Raw genomic sequence first — 18,289 nt, forward strand, 5'->3', positions numbered from 1 at the left:
TTTGTATTCTAAACCTGATACAGATGTTCATGTATGAGGACTGGACAAAGATAGGTTGACCTAGCCTGGGAATACCCATACGAACCTTTGGCAAATTTGGGATTTGCTCTGAAGGTCCGTCTGACCAAGAGGCCATTGAAGCCCATTTCCAATGTCCCTAAAACCCAGGCAAGCAAATACAGTACAATTGCTAATCTGGCATGACTGTGTATATCTGAAATGATTTAGTGCAAGTTTATTGAACCAATTCAAGTTTAATTTCACTGCTAGTTATGTCCCTGCTGGAAGTCATACGTCAATGAACCTTTTCCAGCCCCACCCTCAATTCCAATTGAGGGTTAACGAAGGCGAAGGTTAACCCTTACCCTGTATGAACATTTTAAGTACAACTGACCAATACTTTCTTAGTTATGTGAGTGGACATAACTAAGTGTCACACTGAGACAGATGGACCCAATTACAATACCCTCTTCCTCACACCAGGGGTGTGCAGGTAAAAGGTGTGTAGGTTCAAGTTTGAAGTGAAAATGAAGGGATGCTCTTGCCTGTCATTTGCATCAGCTGGCACCTCTGAGCCTGACTGCTCTGCAGAAAGGGCCATGACATCAGGCATGCCCACTCGCTCCAGGAAGCACAGGTCTGGGTCAGCCCGCATGGCGTTGTATCGCTCGTACCCTGAGGTAGCACAAAAATACACACTTTGTGTTCAGTCCATTCAGTAAAGTAGCCATCAATCAAACAGGGAAAAACAAGAGGTAAATCCTCAGTGTACATCAGAGTGAGGAGTTGAAGAATTTGAACATTTTGTCCTCAAGACACAGAACATATATAATTCCCAATAAACCACTCCATGAAATTCCCAGGGAAATTCCAGTGAGATTGTTGATTACCGTGCTTGTGGACACCGATGAGGAGGGATTTGTCTGCTTCAGCGTCCCACCAGCCAGCCGGAATCTCAATGTAGTCAATGTCAGGAAGAGCCACCTCTAGTTTGCTGCAGGAATCAGATGCCATTACTCATTTACACAATGACTGTGCCAGGCATCTTCTCACAGCCCAAACAACAACTCCATGCCAAATTACACACAAATACTTCCAACACAAACTACTGCAAGAATAAGAGCATCACAGCAATCAATCATGACTTTGCCTGTCTGTTTTTTTTTTTTCAAATTGTCATGTAGCATAAAAAGAGAATGCATTTGAAAACATTTCTACAGTGTAACGCCAACTCTGTTATTTCTCAGTTCTTTAACATGGCTTTTAGATAGCTCAATACAAAATGATGTGTACCTGGCTGAAATGCTTTCCAGGGCCTGAGTTGCTGCTTCCCCCAGGACCTCCGCCTTCAAATAGTACAGCATGCGAACCCTCAAAAGTACCCTGGAGGGATGACATGCATGTTCAACTTTGACCTCATCCTAAACTCTATCAATTGTGCTTCCAGTTCAGTTCTACATTGTGCCTCTTGTAGAGTCCTATATTGTTCAACCTGCTCAAACCTAACAGGGTTGGACCTTCTTCGCAGAGTGATTCCCAGAAAAGTAATACTAGATTCCACAATAATACTTTATATTATTATTTCCCAGAAACAATAGCATTTCACTGCCAAGACTGACACACGCTGCTCCAAGACAATGCCTGATGCTTATGAGCAGAGCATTCTTTAAAAAATAAACATTTCTAGTAACAAAACACAAGTATTCTTCCAGAGACATGCAGTATACGAGGACACCTCCATTTACTATATGGAGAGAGAGAGACAGAGAGAGAGAAAGCGAGCACATCTAAGTACTCCGGTACAGGCGTGTGTAATTTGCTTCCTGACAGAAGTGGACTGGATAATTGGCTAAAGCTGCTGCACCAGATGGAGAATTTACTTGTTGCAGTGCTGCTTGAGGTGCTTTTTGTAGCTGTCGTCCTGCAGCACCACCTCTGGATTGCAGTGCACCAGCCAGTCTGCATTGTTCAACTCAGGTAGACACAGCTGGTTCTTCAGCTTTTTGCCCTTACGACCGCGGGGAACGGGTGCCGACAGACCTGGGAATAGATTTAAAGCAGTCTATTTAACGTGGCACACACGCTTCTAAGTTGATTTGCTCTGCCAGGTAATGGCTGAAAAGATGCATTACTGCACACACAGATACTGGATTTAATTTAATCTTCTCAACTCAATACCTAGTGAAAGTGGAAAAAGATTAGATAACTTTAACTGATTAGGAAATGTCTGCAGTGGATTTGTGAAAAATCTATCAACCGCATCAAGTGGGCAAGCAATAACACTGATACTGACTAATAGATGCATAACAAGCCCTGGATGTTGGGAGGGGTGGCCACAGGTCCTCACCAGAGTGGTTCTGTAGGGCCTCATTTTGACCGTCTTTAGTTGGGGTGATGAGGTCCCAGATGAAGCTCTTGATCTTTTCGTCTCCTTTGTAGTGGCGCACACAGTAGACCAGCAGAGCCCGGCACATCAGCTCCATGTCCCGCTCCGCCAAGTGCCACTTGAAGCGCCCATGGGTGAGGATGTCCTTCCACCGCCCCCAGCTGCACGAGATGGGCAGAGAAGGTACACGCAACTGAAACAAAGCCATGCTAGTACTACTACAAATTCAGCAAATGGAAAAGAGCCTGGAAAAGGCCATTCATTCCACAAGCACCGCTTATCAAGGCTTATTGGACTATTTCTGAGACACGATGCCGGGCAAGGTCTTGAAAGTTTGATTTTGTGAGTTTATGAATGTTCTATCATTTAGTTGACCTGGTCAAAGGGGGAAAAAGAGAACTAGCTCATTTGTGAATAAAACTGACAGAAACTACACACCCAAATATGAGCAGGTTCTTTTCCACACGGAAGCATTCCGCCCGCAGGTAGCGTCGGTTTCTGTCGTTGAGGCGGCGCGTACGACACGGCCTTTCTTCCGAGTCGCTGTCCAGCTCAGAGAACTCCATCAGCTCGTCGTCCTCAAACGAGTTGTAATGACGCGTCTGTTTCCGCACGCGAGGCGTATCGATCACCAGGCTCTCCTTATCACCAAAAACACAAATGTGAGTAAAACGTACACTCACACACATGATAAACACACACATAATGATCATAATACAGTTACTGACACTAAATGGAGCTAACCTGATTCAAAAACTATGATAAAAAAAATAGGCAGCACACACATACAGCTACAGAGGCCACTACCACAAGTACTTTTCAGAATACACCACAAAAGCTCACCATGAATATTTCCTGATGACCCCCCCCCCCCCTCCTCCTCCCCATTGTACAATTATGGCATTGGCAACATTGCATGAGCCCAGCACAAACACAGTCATACCCTCACAACCGAGTGCATGCAAACACATGCACCCCCACATAGTCACACACTCAAAAGCACAGTGCTCATTTACTCAACCTTTCCCTCCGCCTGATTCACATGCTGTTTTTTCTCATTAATGCGACCCATCTGTTCAGGGAATGATGAGAGCCAGATATTCAAATGATTCCACTCCTCTCCCTGCGCCCTCTCTCTTTCCTCTCTCCCTTTCTCTCGTACTCTGCTTCTCCGTTCTGCCTCTTTGTCTCTCTCTCTCACCACTCTTTTCTCTTTGACTTCTGTCCATACATTCCTATCTTTCACTCCACATCTCTCTCTCTCTCTCTGATCCCCTTGTCATTTGCCCCCATCTCCCTCTTGCTATATAATTTTAAGCCACATTCTTTTTGTTTCTTTTGATCCTCCATAACTCGGAAGTCTCTTTTGGCACGGGTCCCTCACAAGATGGCGGAGAGATTTGAGGCATGGATTGTGAGGCGTCCACCAGCTCCTTACTTTCTCTTCCTTAGAGTCGATCTCCAGCTCAGCGATTTTAGCCCATTTCTGCCAGAAGTTTGGATCATCCAGAGAGATGTCAGTTCTGTTTCCAGAAGATACAAAGCTGGCCTGGAGACACACACACACACACACACACACACACACACACACACACACACACACACACACACACACACACACACACACACACACACACACACACACACACACACACAGCATCAACAAAATCTGTCTCAGTGGAAAAAAGCTGTAAAACCTTGTGCCTTAAACACAGAAACAATGCCTGGTCCTGTGAGTATTCAGGAGGCTACAGCTAACAAGTTCATTGATAAACATTACATTATCCACAGAGCTATTCATGTACTAAAAACAGTGCGTGATCACATGTTCACTGTTGCCCTTACTGACACACTACTGATTTGCCACGTAATCACTTTGTCTCTTATAAATAATTAATATACACATATACTGTAGTTAGTATAGTTAGCCTTTTCCTCAGAGATCTTTCTGGTTCTAACGCACCTGGACTAAAAAAAATGTGTCATCAGAGTGCAACAGTATCTTTCTACTTTCTGTGTTATAGTTACGCAACGTGCACACAAAGGTCACATCCGAGCAGTGCCTTAGCCAGTAGCCAGGCAGTACCTTAGCGAAAGTGGAGCCCTTCCCTTCTGTCTGGATGGTGATGGTCTGAGTGCGGCGCTGAAGGATCTGGTCAATATCTTCCTCGCAGAATTTAGAGCCTTCGTCCTCCTCGTCCATTAGGGCACCGTACGCACCCTTCCTCAAAAGGTCCTCCACCTCCAACTTGGACAGCTGCTGCACCTATTGAAGACACCCAAACAACTACGCTGAAAAGCCATCTCGGACTCAATTACCCCCTTAAGTGTGAACTCTGAGACACCTACTTGGTTGTCTGAGACATCTAGAAAAAGATTTGGAGCGAAATGGTACTCCAAACTCAAAATGTAACATTATGGCGGATCTACTGAATAGATGAACCTAACGGCCATGATTCAGTGGTATACGCTGAACGGGTCAAATGGCACTGTAAAGCTCTGTGTGATGATGTGCCTTGCTAATGGAGCTTCAGTATTTAAATGCATGGCACTGAATCAAATGGTACGTAATCAAACAGTAGGTGCTCACTCCATTCAGGCTGCCCTTGCGGTTGATGTCCTGCAGCACTGCCTTGTCCAAACCCAGCTTCAGACTGGCCTTGTCGAACATCTCCCGCTCGTACGAGTTCCGAGTGATGAGACGGTAGACCTTCACCGCTTTGCTCTGGCCAATCCTGTGACAGCGAGCTTGTGCCTGGGAAATGAGGGGTTTAATAAACATCAAGTACAATGCATGACCATGCTCTCTTCTCGAGGAGTTAAGCTGAGGAGGGTGTGAGAGCTGAACAATGAATCTGTTCAACATAAGCCCACACTCATCAGGATAAAACAGTTCAGTGAATTGCCCTTCACAATTGTTTGAGTCATTCTGAGCAGGATGTGATACTGCAGTTAGTCACGCAGTACTTGTCAATGTGTGCATTAACATGGATGAGTGTGTATGTGTGTGTGTGTGTGCATGTGTGCGTGAGTGTGTGTGTTATATTGTTCCAAAATCCACACCTGCAAGTCGTTCTGTGGGTTCCAGTCAGAGTCAAAGATGATGCAGGTGTCCGCGGCTGTCAGGTTGATGCCCAGGCCCCCTGCACGCGTGCACAGCAGAAACACGAAGCGATCCGAGTCCACCTTGCAGAAGCGGTCGATGGCTGCCTGCCGCAGGTTTCCCCGTACACGACCGTCAATGCGCTCATACGTGTACCTGAGGATCCGCAGCAAAACAAAACAACCATCAACATTTCTGAATGACAGGGGACAAGCACATGCCAACACACATGAGTAATCTACCATGGATTTCCATAAACAAACATGCAAACACTGCTTATTTATGGAGAGCAGAAGTTAGCCTAACTCGTTTTCAAGTAAACACATTACTTTGTTTACTTAAAAGAACAAATGTGCAGCGACTAGAAAGGGCAATGCACCTCCTCTGGATGAGGTAGTCCTCCAGGATGTCCAAGCAGCGCACCATCTGGGAGAAGACCAGAACTTTGTGACCTCCAGCGATGAGACGAGGCAGGAGCTTGTCAATGAGGACCAGCTTTCCTGATGATTGGATCATCGCCTGAAGCTGGAAGTCTGAGGCATCGGGGCTGTGGGACTTCTTGAAGCTTTCCAGAATCTTCTCTTCTGCACCTGTAAGGGCATAGGTTAAGATATGGATGGTTATTATTTATTTATTTAAGATTTTAAAGCAGTCTTCAGTAAAACATGATCTTGTTACATGGACATGCATAGGTGTGCACACGATGGGGTCAGAAAGCTTACAATTTCATTGAAGTGTGTGTGTGTGTGTGTGTGTGTGTGTGTGTGTGTGTGTGTGTGTGTGTGTGTGTGTGAATTGACTGAAATGTCAAGAAAAATGCTTACATGTACTACTTTAGTTGTATATGTCGGGCTAATTAATCTCAGACCACTTACTAACATCATCTATCCATTCTGTTATCAGCTCAGGATCAGGCAGACAATCACCATTAGCTAAGACTAATTTATTAAGGTACGGTTCACGGCCCCTGGGTAATAATGACAGTGTATACATTGACAGCTCAACATGCTGGTCTATTAGCTGCGCCATTTTTCTGACCCCATGCTGTGAGTGCACCCAACCTAGGCCCTGGATGATTACAAACATTGAAGGGGTCTATAGTATAGATAATTGTCTTTCCCGCTCTGTGTGTGTGTCTGTGTGTGTGTGTGTGTGTGTGTGTGTGTGTGTGTGTGTGAGAGAAAGAAAAAGACAGGAATATCAAGAGCGACAAAGATAGGCTAGTGAGCCAAATGTGTGTTACAGAACATAAAACAAATGACATTGTGTAAGATTCATCTAAGCTTGCAAAACTGTATGCTGAAACATGGCCCACTGCTATTGTTGTGTAAAAGCAAAGAGAGGAGCTGGAGCACATTACCAGTGATGAGGTATGGGTGGTTGCAGCACTTGCGAAGCTCCATCATAGTGTTGATGAGGTTGGGCATGTTGTGCTGGTTGGCACCCTTGGCCAGAAAGGTGAAGTTCTTTTCAAGAATGGCACGGTAGTATTTCTTCTGCATGTTGGTCAACTCCACCTCGATGATGGTCTCCTCTTTTGGTGCCAAGTTCTTCTCCACGTCGTCCTTTAACCTTCTCAGCATCATGGGCTTCAGGATGGCCTGAAGCTTCTTCACCTAGGAGTGGGAGTGTATGGAGAGACAAAGTCATGAAACTTCTACTACCTAGAGTAGCCACTGGGTACAGCACCTGTGCAGTGAGCAACACCTCATAAGAAGTGCTAGCGACAAACGCTAGCATCCATGGGTTTTGATCCCCTTGCAATCTTTTGCACTATTACAAATAAAAGATCACAAATGGATGCTGAGGGCTGGTGGCTCACCTGCTCCTCTGTTTTCAGGTCCCCAAACTCCTCCAGGAAGGTGGTCTCAGAGGGGAACTGAAGTGGTTCCAGGAAGTTGAGCAAGCTGAAGAGTTCCTCAACAGAGTTCTGCAGTGGTGTTCCAGTCAACAGCACTTTGTGTTCCTACAGAGCGCATTGTATCGTCAGCAATGCAACCTAGAGTATTTTCTCCTTGCAAGGCCTTTTCATGATAAATAGCATTTTTTTTTACGGATTTTAGCAAGAAAATGATTTTTAAATCTCAGGACAATTGTGCAAGGTTTGAGAAATGGCCTGCACAATACTTGGTGACTGAATCAGTGTTTCTCACTGAATCGTCTTCCTCACAACTTGCTGCAAAGTAATTCCCTGTGTATTAGCTGCTTTTTATAAACCGCACGACAGTGTTTTATACAATTTAAAAAAAAAAAAAACGAAAAAGAATGAAGAAAAGAAATGCATCCCCATGTATAGTCCACTCCTGTGCAGGGCTGTAGTACTCGAGTCCGGACTCGAGTCCGGTTTTTCATGGTCTCGGACTTGTCTCGGTCTCGGCCACTGGTCTTGCCAAATATGGTTCTTGGTCTTGACCGAGTCCAGGCATCTTTATTATGTTATAATAGTCAAGGGAAGTAGGAGTACACTCTGTAATACTGGTCATTCTTATCTTTGTCTAGAGTGAAAGCTATTGTAATTTAGTTGCTCCAATGCTCAGTACTAGTACCTAGCAGTGGTAATAGTAGTGGATTGATGTTTGTATCAGTTGTAACTAAGGTATCACCTTATATCATTCTGTTTTCTTTAAATTAGATTATGTGATATTAAGGGGAATGGTTATACTTACAAATCCTGGGTGGGTATTTAGATCAGCAAAATTAATAATAACCCAAAATTATTGTCTTTATACTGTCATGCATGCAAGTTGTTTTTTTCTGTCCTGGACTCGGTCTTGACTCGGACTCGAGTCTCTTGGACTCGGTCTGTCTTGGACTTGAACCTCTTTGGACTCGGTCTTGACTTGGTCTCGACCGGTCCTGGTCTTGGACTTGTCTTGGACTCGACAAAGGTGGTCTTGACTACAGCCCTACTCCTGTGTATTAACCCCATAGCTGAAGAAATTGTGCAAAATCAATGTACAGTATAAGCCTTTTAGTTTTCAAATGACCTGTAACTGTTTTCCCAAAATACAAAGTCTGCTCTTACCAAGTTCATGAGCTTGAGTCCCTCTAGAAGCTTGCAGTTGCGGTTCTTCAGCCGGTGGGCCTCGTCAATCACGACACAGCGCCAGTTAATTTTCTTCAGCTCGGGGCAGTCAGCCATGATCATCTCAAACGTAGTGATCACACCATGGAACTTAAACAAGCCGGACACAGAGTTTCCCTGCACAGAGACAAAAAGATAATACACCTCATTTTCGTTTTGCATCAAGATCCTTGTTGATATCTATCAATCTCTGGTATAAAATTACAATCATCTGGAAATAACTGACAATTTTAAGACTAGTCAGGCTACGGTTTATAAAGTCGGGTCATAATTGTGTGGCCCATAATTTTGTAGTCCTTCACTCTTTGTCTCATCCACACCCCTCTCTCCCTGGCTATGTTTTTGTCTTGCTCTGTTGTGCTCTGCCACGCAACATTTTGAGCAGAGGCACTCTCCCCCTGGGCCAGTTCCTGCTCCAAGTTTCTCCCTCTCTTCAAGCTTTGTGTTTGTCTGCTCCTATGGCCTTTCCGTAATATTTCAGCGAGAGACACCTTTGTTTGCAAACCCAAGATGAAGTCTCATAAGAAACACTAAAAAATAATTTTATGAAGGTTGGTATGAGTTTGCACAGTTGTTATGTTCACACTCAAAAACAACCCAACATAACAAGGTTTACGAGATTTTGCGACTGAATCCTAAAGAGTCTCACATGTTCATCTCTGTGGTACATTTCATATTGTAAGATCATCTGTCGACTGATCTGGCTGCCATGGTAGACGATCACGTTGATCTCGGTCCAGGTGCGGAACTCGCGCTCCCAGTTTGTGATGGTGGAGAGCGGGGCGATGATGAGGAATGGGCCGCGAATGTCCATGCTGAAGATCTCGAAGAGGAATGTGATGGACTGAATGGTCTTTCCCAGGCCCATTTCGTCTGCCAAGATGCAGTTTTTCCTGTGACGAGGGAGACAAGAGAAGACACTTTCATTCCATTTCATAGTCTGAACCATTGTTGGCACCGCAGAGGGTGCCTGTGTTGAGTGCGATGATGACCTGAGGGGGTTTGGGAATTACGTAAGCTTTGAATACTACGCTGGGGCAGAAGTAGGCTAGAGCGGAGGGACTGTAGACAGTGTAAACACAAGTGCTGTGGTGGCTGGCGGAAGCTAGGATGGGCTCACCTGTTGTACCAGTTGAACAGAAGCCAGTTCATTCCCTCGAGCTGGTATTCTCTCAACTCGTTCCCATTCCTGTAGTCTCGACAGTTGTCCAGCTTCTGCCACTTATCGGGTTGAGGTCTCTCCTACATGAAAAAAAGAGGGTATAGTCTGTTCAGATGAAGTGCAACAATGGTACAAAATGACCACTAAAAATGGCAATAATCTACTAGCAATGGTGCCAATAGTGGTGAACATTATATGAACTGATGATCAACTGATGATCATCATCAATGTAGTATTTTCTGAAGTAAAAGTGGCTTCTAATGTAGCTTACCACATATTTCAAATCAGGAATTTTCTTGAGCTCCTCAAACTCACGGATCTTTACAGGATCAACATCCTCTTGGAGCTCCCAAGTGCTTTCCTCGTACGACAGAGAGCACCACTTTACCAGATAGTGTGTAACCTCCTGTAAGAAACACAGACACATACATGTGCACGCGAGGTGCACATGTGAGGGGAAACACACACACATACGCACACACACGCGCACGCACAGACAGACACACAGACAGACACACACGCACACACACACACACACACACACACACACACACACACACACAAAGAAAAAGAATTATCTATACAAGAAATGTATTTTTTACATTTCTGCTGAAAATGATGGAATAGGCAAATTTGCATGACCTTCATACATAATCCTATAAGGTCACCATTTTACAACTCGTATGAAAGATGGCGGTGCCTATTCACAGTGCTGGGCCCCATAAATAGTCCAATAAATGAGATCAAATAATGAGAGGAGAGTTAATGTAAAAGTAAAGGCCTACTGAGCTGTGTATCTCTGCACCATAACCACCCACAACTCTACTGGATCTCCGCTATCACCAACCTGCAGTCACCCACTTGACTAAACCAATTAGCACACCCACCAGGCGATCCATCAGCAATTCATGAGCATTAGGAGATAAAAAAAAATAATAATAATAACTGAAGAGAATTTGGGTGCCTCATTGTTGGGTGTTGTGATATTACGTTGTGTGATTGTTGCATTGTAAGGCATATGATATAGATAGATATCAGCCTTGTGCAAAATTCTGAATTTTAGAATTGGCTTTCTTTCAATTGATGAATTGGAATTTTAATTGAATTGACTCCACCCCACAGGAAGTTGAATTGGAATGGCAGGAAATGGAATTAAATTCATGGCAATTCAAAGCATTCCAGTCACACAACGCAGAACGGGCTGTTGCGCAAACAAATGATTGATGATCTGCATCTCTGTTCATCAAAAGCTATGGTTTTGCTAAACCATTTGCACAATAAATACTTTCTGAAAGGTTCTGTCCATTGTTAACATGCAACATTTCCCCATGTGGGGTAGTGACTACTGCACATTTTATTTATCATCACTAATGATGGATGGAAACACAACTATTGACTCCATCAGCTCCATTGTCGCTTTCGGGGTCGGATTCTGGCTCAAATTGGTAAGGCAGCATGCCATAATCATCTATGTGTGACGAGATGTCTCTGTCAGCACTAAGATTCTAATTGCCTCAAAATTCTCAGCAACCGGGCGTTTCACATAGAGGTTGTAATACTGATAGACGTATGAGGAAAAATAATTTGGCCGACACTTCAACGTTGTAAATCAGTTCCATTATGCCTAATCAATTAAATATAAACAGTAAATAATACCATAATAGGGCCCCTTTAAAGAGGGTTAAGCTTAGACCAGTAGAATTTGGAGCCAAGTTGTATGTTTTGTTATGATTTGAGATGAACAATGCTTTGCTCCCACCATCAGTGCATTGTATATGGAGCATGCACAAAGTATCAGTAGTTCAATAGCACACATTTCTAAGTCCAATGACTGCTTCTGAATAGTGAATACTGTAGCAGCATGTTTCATTCTAAGACATCCTTAAGTCTTAAATATCAAAGTTATCTTCCTTTAATATTCATGTTACAATACTACGTACATCTGGATGCCTACTCTCAGCACATGCCACCTGTATAACACAATGAAATTACATGAATATTTCATGTCAACTTAACTTAAATAATTTCATTGGAATTACTTGATCAAATTGGGTAACCAAGGCATGAATCAATTTTGTAAACCAAAACAGAAATGCTTCAGTAATTTCCTGTGTATTAGCCATATTGTGTATAAGCTGCAGGACAGTTTATTATGCTAAGTAAAAAAAAAAACATTATAATGCCATATTAACTGTCCCCATGTATTAACCTCATAGCAGAAGACATTTTGCAAAATCAATGTATAAGCTGCGGCTAATAGTCGGAAAATTACAGTAGACTTATTTTACACATGTCATTCATGTGCAACCAATGTACACTCAATGTAAACAATACAATCCTGCAAGTTTCTTTTTTTCGGTGTACACTGAGGAAGGTTATGTTGGAAATGTATTTTGTGTCCAAGTAGTTCAAACTAATATTATTTATAGAATATGTGATGCAATCATATCAGGCATATGCAGTATTGTAAAGCTTCATTGTTAAACAATACACTTACATTATGCATATGAATGTCTTGGACTTCCTTCAAATTTCAAAATTCAAATTGTAATTTATAGATCCTGTTTTTCACCTCAATTAAAATTCTAGAATTGAATTGGAATTTAAGAGTCATTCTCAATTCAATTCTGAATTTTGCACAAGCCTGATAGAAATATAATGATTGCATTCAGGTTGATTTATTTATGTCTTGGAAGCACCTTTTTAAAAGTCCCCAAAAATACTGTTTATCAATATCCATGAAAGATTTTGCTGATCTATGGTTTAGCAGAAGGCCCTAATGACCCCTGCCTTTAAAAGTGACCTCTAAAATGACCTCTGCTCTGGTCCTCACCTCTCCGGTCTCTGTGTCAGTAGTGTGGGCCACTTCCAGCACACGGTCCACCTCAATGTAGTCCGGATTAAAAAGATCCTCGTCTGGCTGTGGGAAGGAAGGGAGGATTAGGACTCATACCAGAGAGTCGTACCTGACACGTAGTCTAAATTTTTTTTTTTTTAAATGATTCAATAAAATTAGAGAAATCAGATGGTAATGAGAGTAATTATACAAGGCAAAACGAGGCAACCCTTACTTCACTAAAAATGTGCTTCATTTGTGCCTGCTTATTCCTGAAGCGCTTAATTTTTTGGTGGATGCGCGGGTCCTTTTCCAGTTCCTCCAGAGTCGCCCATTTGCAGTGAAGGTACGAGCTGTAGACACAAAGAAGAATGCTGCAGATCACATGTTCTTTGTGAAGGCCACAGTGATGAACGCTGCTTCATATGAAAGTATGTTGTACGCTTCAATGGGAGAACAATGTGTAGAGTAATAGAGAGAAAGCACACAACTAACAAAAGGCAAATGCTGACTGAAGCCTTGACATTTTTTCAGCTTGCTGTTTTTTTCTTTGACAGCATTATAAGCTTGCAGGCTACAGATCCACAGGGAAACAAATCAAGAAACAACAATACAAAATTAGGGGCCAAGCTGAGGTGTGGGTGAAGATGGTGGACTGTCTTGACGCCTGTCACAAAGACTAAACTGTTTTTTAGCAGCAGATTAATCAACTTACAAATTTCTGTACTTGACATAGAACTCCTCAAACTCCTCAGGTGGCTCCTCCGGCTCTGCCTGAACGAGACACACAGAAAGAGAGACAGGAGATTAGGCACATCAAACAAAGCACACACACACACACACAAAGAGAGCTAATCATCACAGGCTGTGCATAGAGCAAACAGGGGGCTACCTCCTTCTTGACAGTTCGCACAGAGAGGATTTTCTCAATGATGTTAGCCTCGTCTTCAGGCGGCTCCTAGGATGTGAAGAGAGAGGCAGAGAAACACATAGGCTGAGAAAGCTAGCATGTGTATGCAAATATATGCATGTGTGGAATTGAGTGTGACTGTTTGCATATTTGTGTCTATGAATTGGTGTGTGCGTGTGTGTGTGTGTGTGTGTGTGTGTGTGTGTTTGCTTATTTGTGTGTATACGTTGGTGTGTGCACATGGTGTGTGTTTGCTTATTTGTGTGTACAAGTTAGTGTGTGTGCACGTGTGCGTTTTCATATTTGTGTGTGTCAGTCGATGCATGTGTGCAGATGTGTCAGTGTGTGTGTGTGAGTGTGACAAGAACACGGTCGGACAGAAGTAGGGCGCATGAGCGGGAGGGAAGCAGGCCGACGGCAGCTGTCACAGTTACCTCCGCTTGCCAGGCCAGCGTGGAGGCAGACAGGGCTCCCATGCGGCCACTGCCCAGCACCGCGATGGTCTCCCCGTCGTCGTCCACCACCTTGAAATCCAGGTCCTCGTTATACTTCCTGCGCTTCACCTGACGCCCTGAGCGCCGTTTCTGCTCAGGGGGAAGACGGCAAACGAGAGAGAGAGAGAGAGAGAGAGAGAGAGAGAGAGAGATGTGAATAAAAAAGGAAAGAGATAAAATAAAGAATATGAATAAAAACGACTCGCACTGCCAGCCAGCAGCTGTAGGCCTTTTTTCTCCCCCCATCATACAACGCGGCGGTGGCACTCACCGTGCTGTCCAGGGGGTCACTGCTTTCCTCGCCCCCCACGGCCACTGCAGTCAGGGAGGCTGTGTCGTCGCTCTCTAGCGCCTCCTGCTGGACCTCGCTTTTCCTCTTCCCCTTCTTCTTCTTCTCTGGCGGGACCACGCCCTGCTCTCTGTCAGGGGAGGCCGAGGCAAGCAAGCAGTTACCACACTCGGAGTGCTGAGTGCTATTTCAGTGAAACTCTCCGTTAAGTTTCCCTGATGAAACTGAGCTTTTGATATGACTAACACAGTACTTGCATCAGCGGTTCTTAGCTTAGCTCTTCGGAAACAATCAACTCTACGTTTCAGCTTAGCGCTAGTATAGCTTAGACTAATCTATACAGTTTAGACTAATCGAGAGATACATTCATCAGCTAATCAGCTAAATGAGGTGATTTGGCTGATTGTGTATTAGGGCTTAGCCCAAGTATAACTGTTCTAGACAGCTGGCCCCCATAACACAGGGTGGGGGGGGCGGGGGGGTGGATTCTGCTCTAGATCAACCAATGGAACCACCCAAGGTCATTCCTTAGCTCTCTCTTTCAGTGCAGACTCTGGAAATTCCTTTTTGTCCTTGCAAAAATAAACACACTCCCTCTCTCTCTCAAACACACACACACACACACACTGCTAACCATTCCTCATATCTCAAGACCCTACAGCACTTCTAAGGTTTGTCCGTCTGGCCTTTGCGCTGCCTGTAGTCTCACTCTCTGATCTGCACCTGGTCTTTCTGTCCTTCCTGCCTTAAAGAACCTGCAAGGGTGGAGTGGGAGGAAATCACATTTGTCACTTTTGCATATCAGGTGTGAAAGTGAATGACAGTGTGTGTGTGTGTGTGTGTCTGTTATCTGGGGCCCTGAGGTAATGAGAGAGAGAGAAGAGAGAGGGAGAGAAGAGAGAGAGAGAGAGAGAAGAGAGAGAGAGAGAGAGAGTGCATGTTCTCACTTGGGCTTTCTGCCTCGCTGTCTAGGAGGAGATGATGTGGCCTTGCAGTCTACGGTGGGCTTGGCCTTGGCTTCCCGACCCTTTCTCCCTTTTTTAGGCTCCTTTGGTGACTTCAGCTCCTTGAACTTCTTAGACTCCTTGGCCTCCTTGAGACCCTTGGGCTCCTTGGGTGCTTTCGACTTCCTTGGCAATATCTCCTTCAGTTCTTTCAGCTCCTTCTTTTTCTTTGGTTTGGATTCGCTCTCTCGTTCCTGCTTTTGCCCCGCGCCCGAGCCCTTCTTGTCTTTTTTCTTTCGTTTCTTCTTTACCCGGGTGCCACCCCCTCCATCGTCCTCCTCGCTGTTGCCAGGCGATGCTGGCGGGCACGCGTGCCTGCCTGTTCCCGAGCCCCCCTCCCATGTCCCAGAGTGCTTTGTGTGGGCCATGCAGTGATTGGTCTGCCCACCCAGTACCCGGATTTGCTCTTTGCCCTGTGGGCCTACGGGAAACGTGATTTGTGCGTTTTGGTCAGTGGCAGTAGAGGCTGCAGAAGCTGGAGTGTGCTTTATTAAGTGGGCAGCGGACATCTGCAAGAGAACACAAGAGAGGGGCGCTGAAATCAAACTCAACTGAGTCACCAGGTCAGAGGCCAGAGGTGCATTCAACTTTGCAGACATGGGCGAACGTTTGCAAACAGTTTGCCATTAGCATTGAGTTTTCGGGTTAACGTTTGCGAACAATCACAAACAGTCTGAGGAGGTAGTTCTCCGCGAACATACAGTGGAACTGGATGTGACTTTGACTATGGAATGTTAACACCAAATCATTCAAATGGAACTATTCAACTTCACAAATATAGGCAAACGTTTGCAAACAGTTTTCCATTTGCACTAAGTTTTCAACGAACGTTTGCGAACAATCTGTCAAACAGTCTGAGGAGGTAGTTCTCCGCGAACATACAGTGGAACTGGATGTGAGTTTGACAATGCAATAGAATGGAATGTTAACACCAAATCATTCAAATTGAACTATTCAAAGAAAACATGTTCACCACGAATGTTCGCCACTGTTTGCCAAATTTGAACGCACCTCAGGACCCATGGCTTGAGAACAATGACCGCAAAGACACAAGGAACACTGACAAACAAGCCTGATGAGACTGACAAACAGCAACACCATGGAGATGAAATAACCTGTGCGCATTCTACAAGACAACAAGAGACACACCTAAAACCGTTTGGAAACCAGGTGAGCTTTATGAGACCAATAACTGCTTTATGACTGAAGCATCATAACATTTTGAGATCCTAACAGATGAATGGAAGACAGGCATATGAGACACCTATTAGGGACACCTATTAATAGGGCCTAAATGAGTGTGATCTTCATCCTCATCAAAACAGCTTGGAACAGGAAAACTGCATCTACCTCATATGATCCTACTTTTGACTTCAGTAAGAAGCGAAAAACTGGTGACAGCTCAGTGACTGGCGTTTCTTTTCCATGGCAGTAGGCTGAAAGTGAGTCGTGATAGCTGTCTGGAAAGCTTTTCATTCTGCCCTCCCTTTAATATCCTCAACAGCTCTACACAGACTCACAGTCCACCACACCATTTCCCACAGATGCAAACCTCAGCACAACATCTCGGCCTGCACAGCCAGCCACACTGTGACACACACACACACACACATATATACAGCCAGTGGAAAAATAGGCACCGACTGGATGTTAGCAAAGAATAACAGGTAGAAAATAAATACTGAGGAATAATGATGGATAGAGAGGGCCAAGGGGAGGGAGAGGATGGAAGTTTGCCGTTGCGATACTTATTTAAAAAGTTATAGGTCTGGCCTACATAGTCAGCATAAAATTATGATTTATTTTTATTTGAAAGGGTTCATGTAAATCATGCTGAAGTCTATAAACTGACAAGTACCAAGATAAAGCATCATATCTCAGGAGAAACACTAAAGCACTACTTCCTATTATATTGCTTAAATTCTTATTATGAATATTTGTTCCTCGTCCCTAGAAAAAAACACCTCACCTGTCTGCTTGCTACTAATTAAAGTTGAGATTAAAATGTTGGACTTTTCGCCTTCAAGAATTAAATTCTTGGGTAACAATTAGACTGATTGCTTTCATACTTGCATAAGTATTGCCAGTTGTTTTTACTTGCAAACAGAGAAGATGAGAGAATTTAAGTGGCCTGTGGGACTGTTACATTTGTTAAAATTATCAATTCCAGGCATCTCACACAAATCAGTATAATCTTTGGCAAAATGTCACAGACTCAAATGAATCAAAATGTCCCTGACCATACTTAGAACATGACATGCCGATTAAGTGCTTTCTTCACACACAGACGACAATATCCCCTAATAGACACTGGAAACAAAAAAGAGCTTCTATATGTCATTTTACATATAGAATTTTAATTTTAGACAGTACACTATACACTCCATCACACTCATTTTGTGTGATCAAATCTGCACTACAAAAGCAAAGAGCTACAGGGTACAGCGATCTTTAATGCAGAGTCCATGATGATTTCCGATTCCATCAGATGCTGTGGTGAATAGCACATGGTATTGATATCGAATAATGTGATGGCATATTGACCACTGGTATAAAGAATATTGAGTAGAGTATAATGAAAATAGCCTTCCTAGATATATTGCTGTGATAAAAATAAGATAGCAGGAATATCCACTCATTTCACCCTTCAACAGCGAAAAATCTATTCTGGAAATAAAACAGAAATTAAATGGGATGGTGTTGAACAAGTCCTCGAACAAAGCTACATATGGGGGCAATCTTCAGCCACTGAGAGCGTACTGAAAGACAATGGGCTCAAATAGCCCCATTTTTTACAATGTGATATTTTTAACCGGGCAGAGCACATGTGGAAGCACAGATCGGGCGTGCCTCAGTGAACGGTTTATCTGTTGCAGGTATGGGGATAATGTCAATGAATCACAGACTCCACCGCGAGCTGGAATCAGGGCCGTCGCCACGGAAACAGGCTCTGTACCAAGCTGCAGGAAGCAGCAACGTAAACACGCAGTCTCCACGGTAACCCTTTCCACACCAGAACA

At 43.9% G+C, this 18,289-nt stretch overlaps 1 protein-coding gene across 6 annotated transcripts in view; it reads right to left on the minus strand.

Annotated features, from left to right (window-relative positions):
- chd6 (chromodomain helicase DNA binding protein 6) overlaps positions 1-18,289 on the minus strand; it is a 38,555-nt gene that overhangs the window by 13,341 nt on the left and 6,925 nt on the right. For 4 of the 6 annotated variants that reach the window (XM_062544645.1, XM_062544647.1, XM_062544643.1 and 1 more), the window contains exons 3-27: positions 15,213-15,778; positions 14,248-14,395; positions 13,917-14,066; positions 13,465-13,530; positions 13,288-13,346; positions 12,808-12,925; positions 12,570-12,656; positions 10,008-10,142; positions 9,695-9,816; positions 9,224-9,467; positions 8,515-8,691; positions 7,312-7,455; positions 6,850-7,105; positions 5,869-6,079; positions 5,450-5,645; positions 4,977-5,141; positions 4,473-4,652; positions 3,825-3,935; positions 2,825-3,027; positions 2,348-2,547; positions 1,881-2,040; positions 1,294-1,383; positions 891-994; positions 546-675; positions 86-157 (exon numbers count right to left, since the gene is read on the minus strand). In XM_062544645.1, coding sequence (XP_062400629.1) covers positions 86-157; positions 546-675; positions 891-994; positions 1,294-1,383; positions 1,881-2,040; positions 2,348-2,547; positions 2,825-3,027; positions 3,825-3,935; positions 4,473-4,652; positions 4,977-5,141; positions 5,450-5,645; positions 5,869-6,079; positions 6,850-7,105; positions 7,312-7,455; positions 8,515-8,691; positions 9,224-9,467; positions 9,695-9,816; positions 10,008-10,142; positions 12,570-12,656; positions 12,808-12,925; positions 13,288-13,346; positions 13,465-13,530; positions 13,917-14,066; positions 14,248-14,395; positions 15,213-15,778 — 4,094 coding nt within the window. The remainder of the gene's footprint in view (positions 1-85; positions 158-545; positions 676-890; positions 995-1,293; positions 1,384-1,880; positions 2,041-2,347; positions 2,548-2,824; positions 3,028-3,824; positions 3,936-4,472; positions 4,653-4,976; positions 5,142-5,449; positions 5,646-5,868; positions 6,080-6,849; positions 7,106-7,311; positions 7,456-8,514; positions 8,692-9,223; positions 9,468-9,694; positions 9,817-10,007; positions 10,143-12,569; positions 12,657-12,807; positions 12,926-13,287; positions 13,347-13,464; positions 13,531-13,916; positions 14,067-14,247; positions 14,396-15,212; positions 15,779-18,289) is intronic. The other 2 variants (XM_062544646.1, XM_062544648.1) reach the window with 2 other exon arrangements.

Source organism: Sardina pilchardus, chromosome 9 (assembly GCF_963854185.1).
Source record: "Sardina pilchardus chromosome 9, fSarPil1.1, whole genome shotgun sequence".
Classification (NCBI taxonomy): domain Eukaryota; kingdom Metazoa; phylum Chordata; class Actinopteri; order Clupeiformes; family Clupeidae; genus Sardina; species Sardina pilchardus.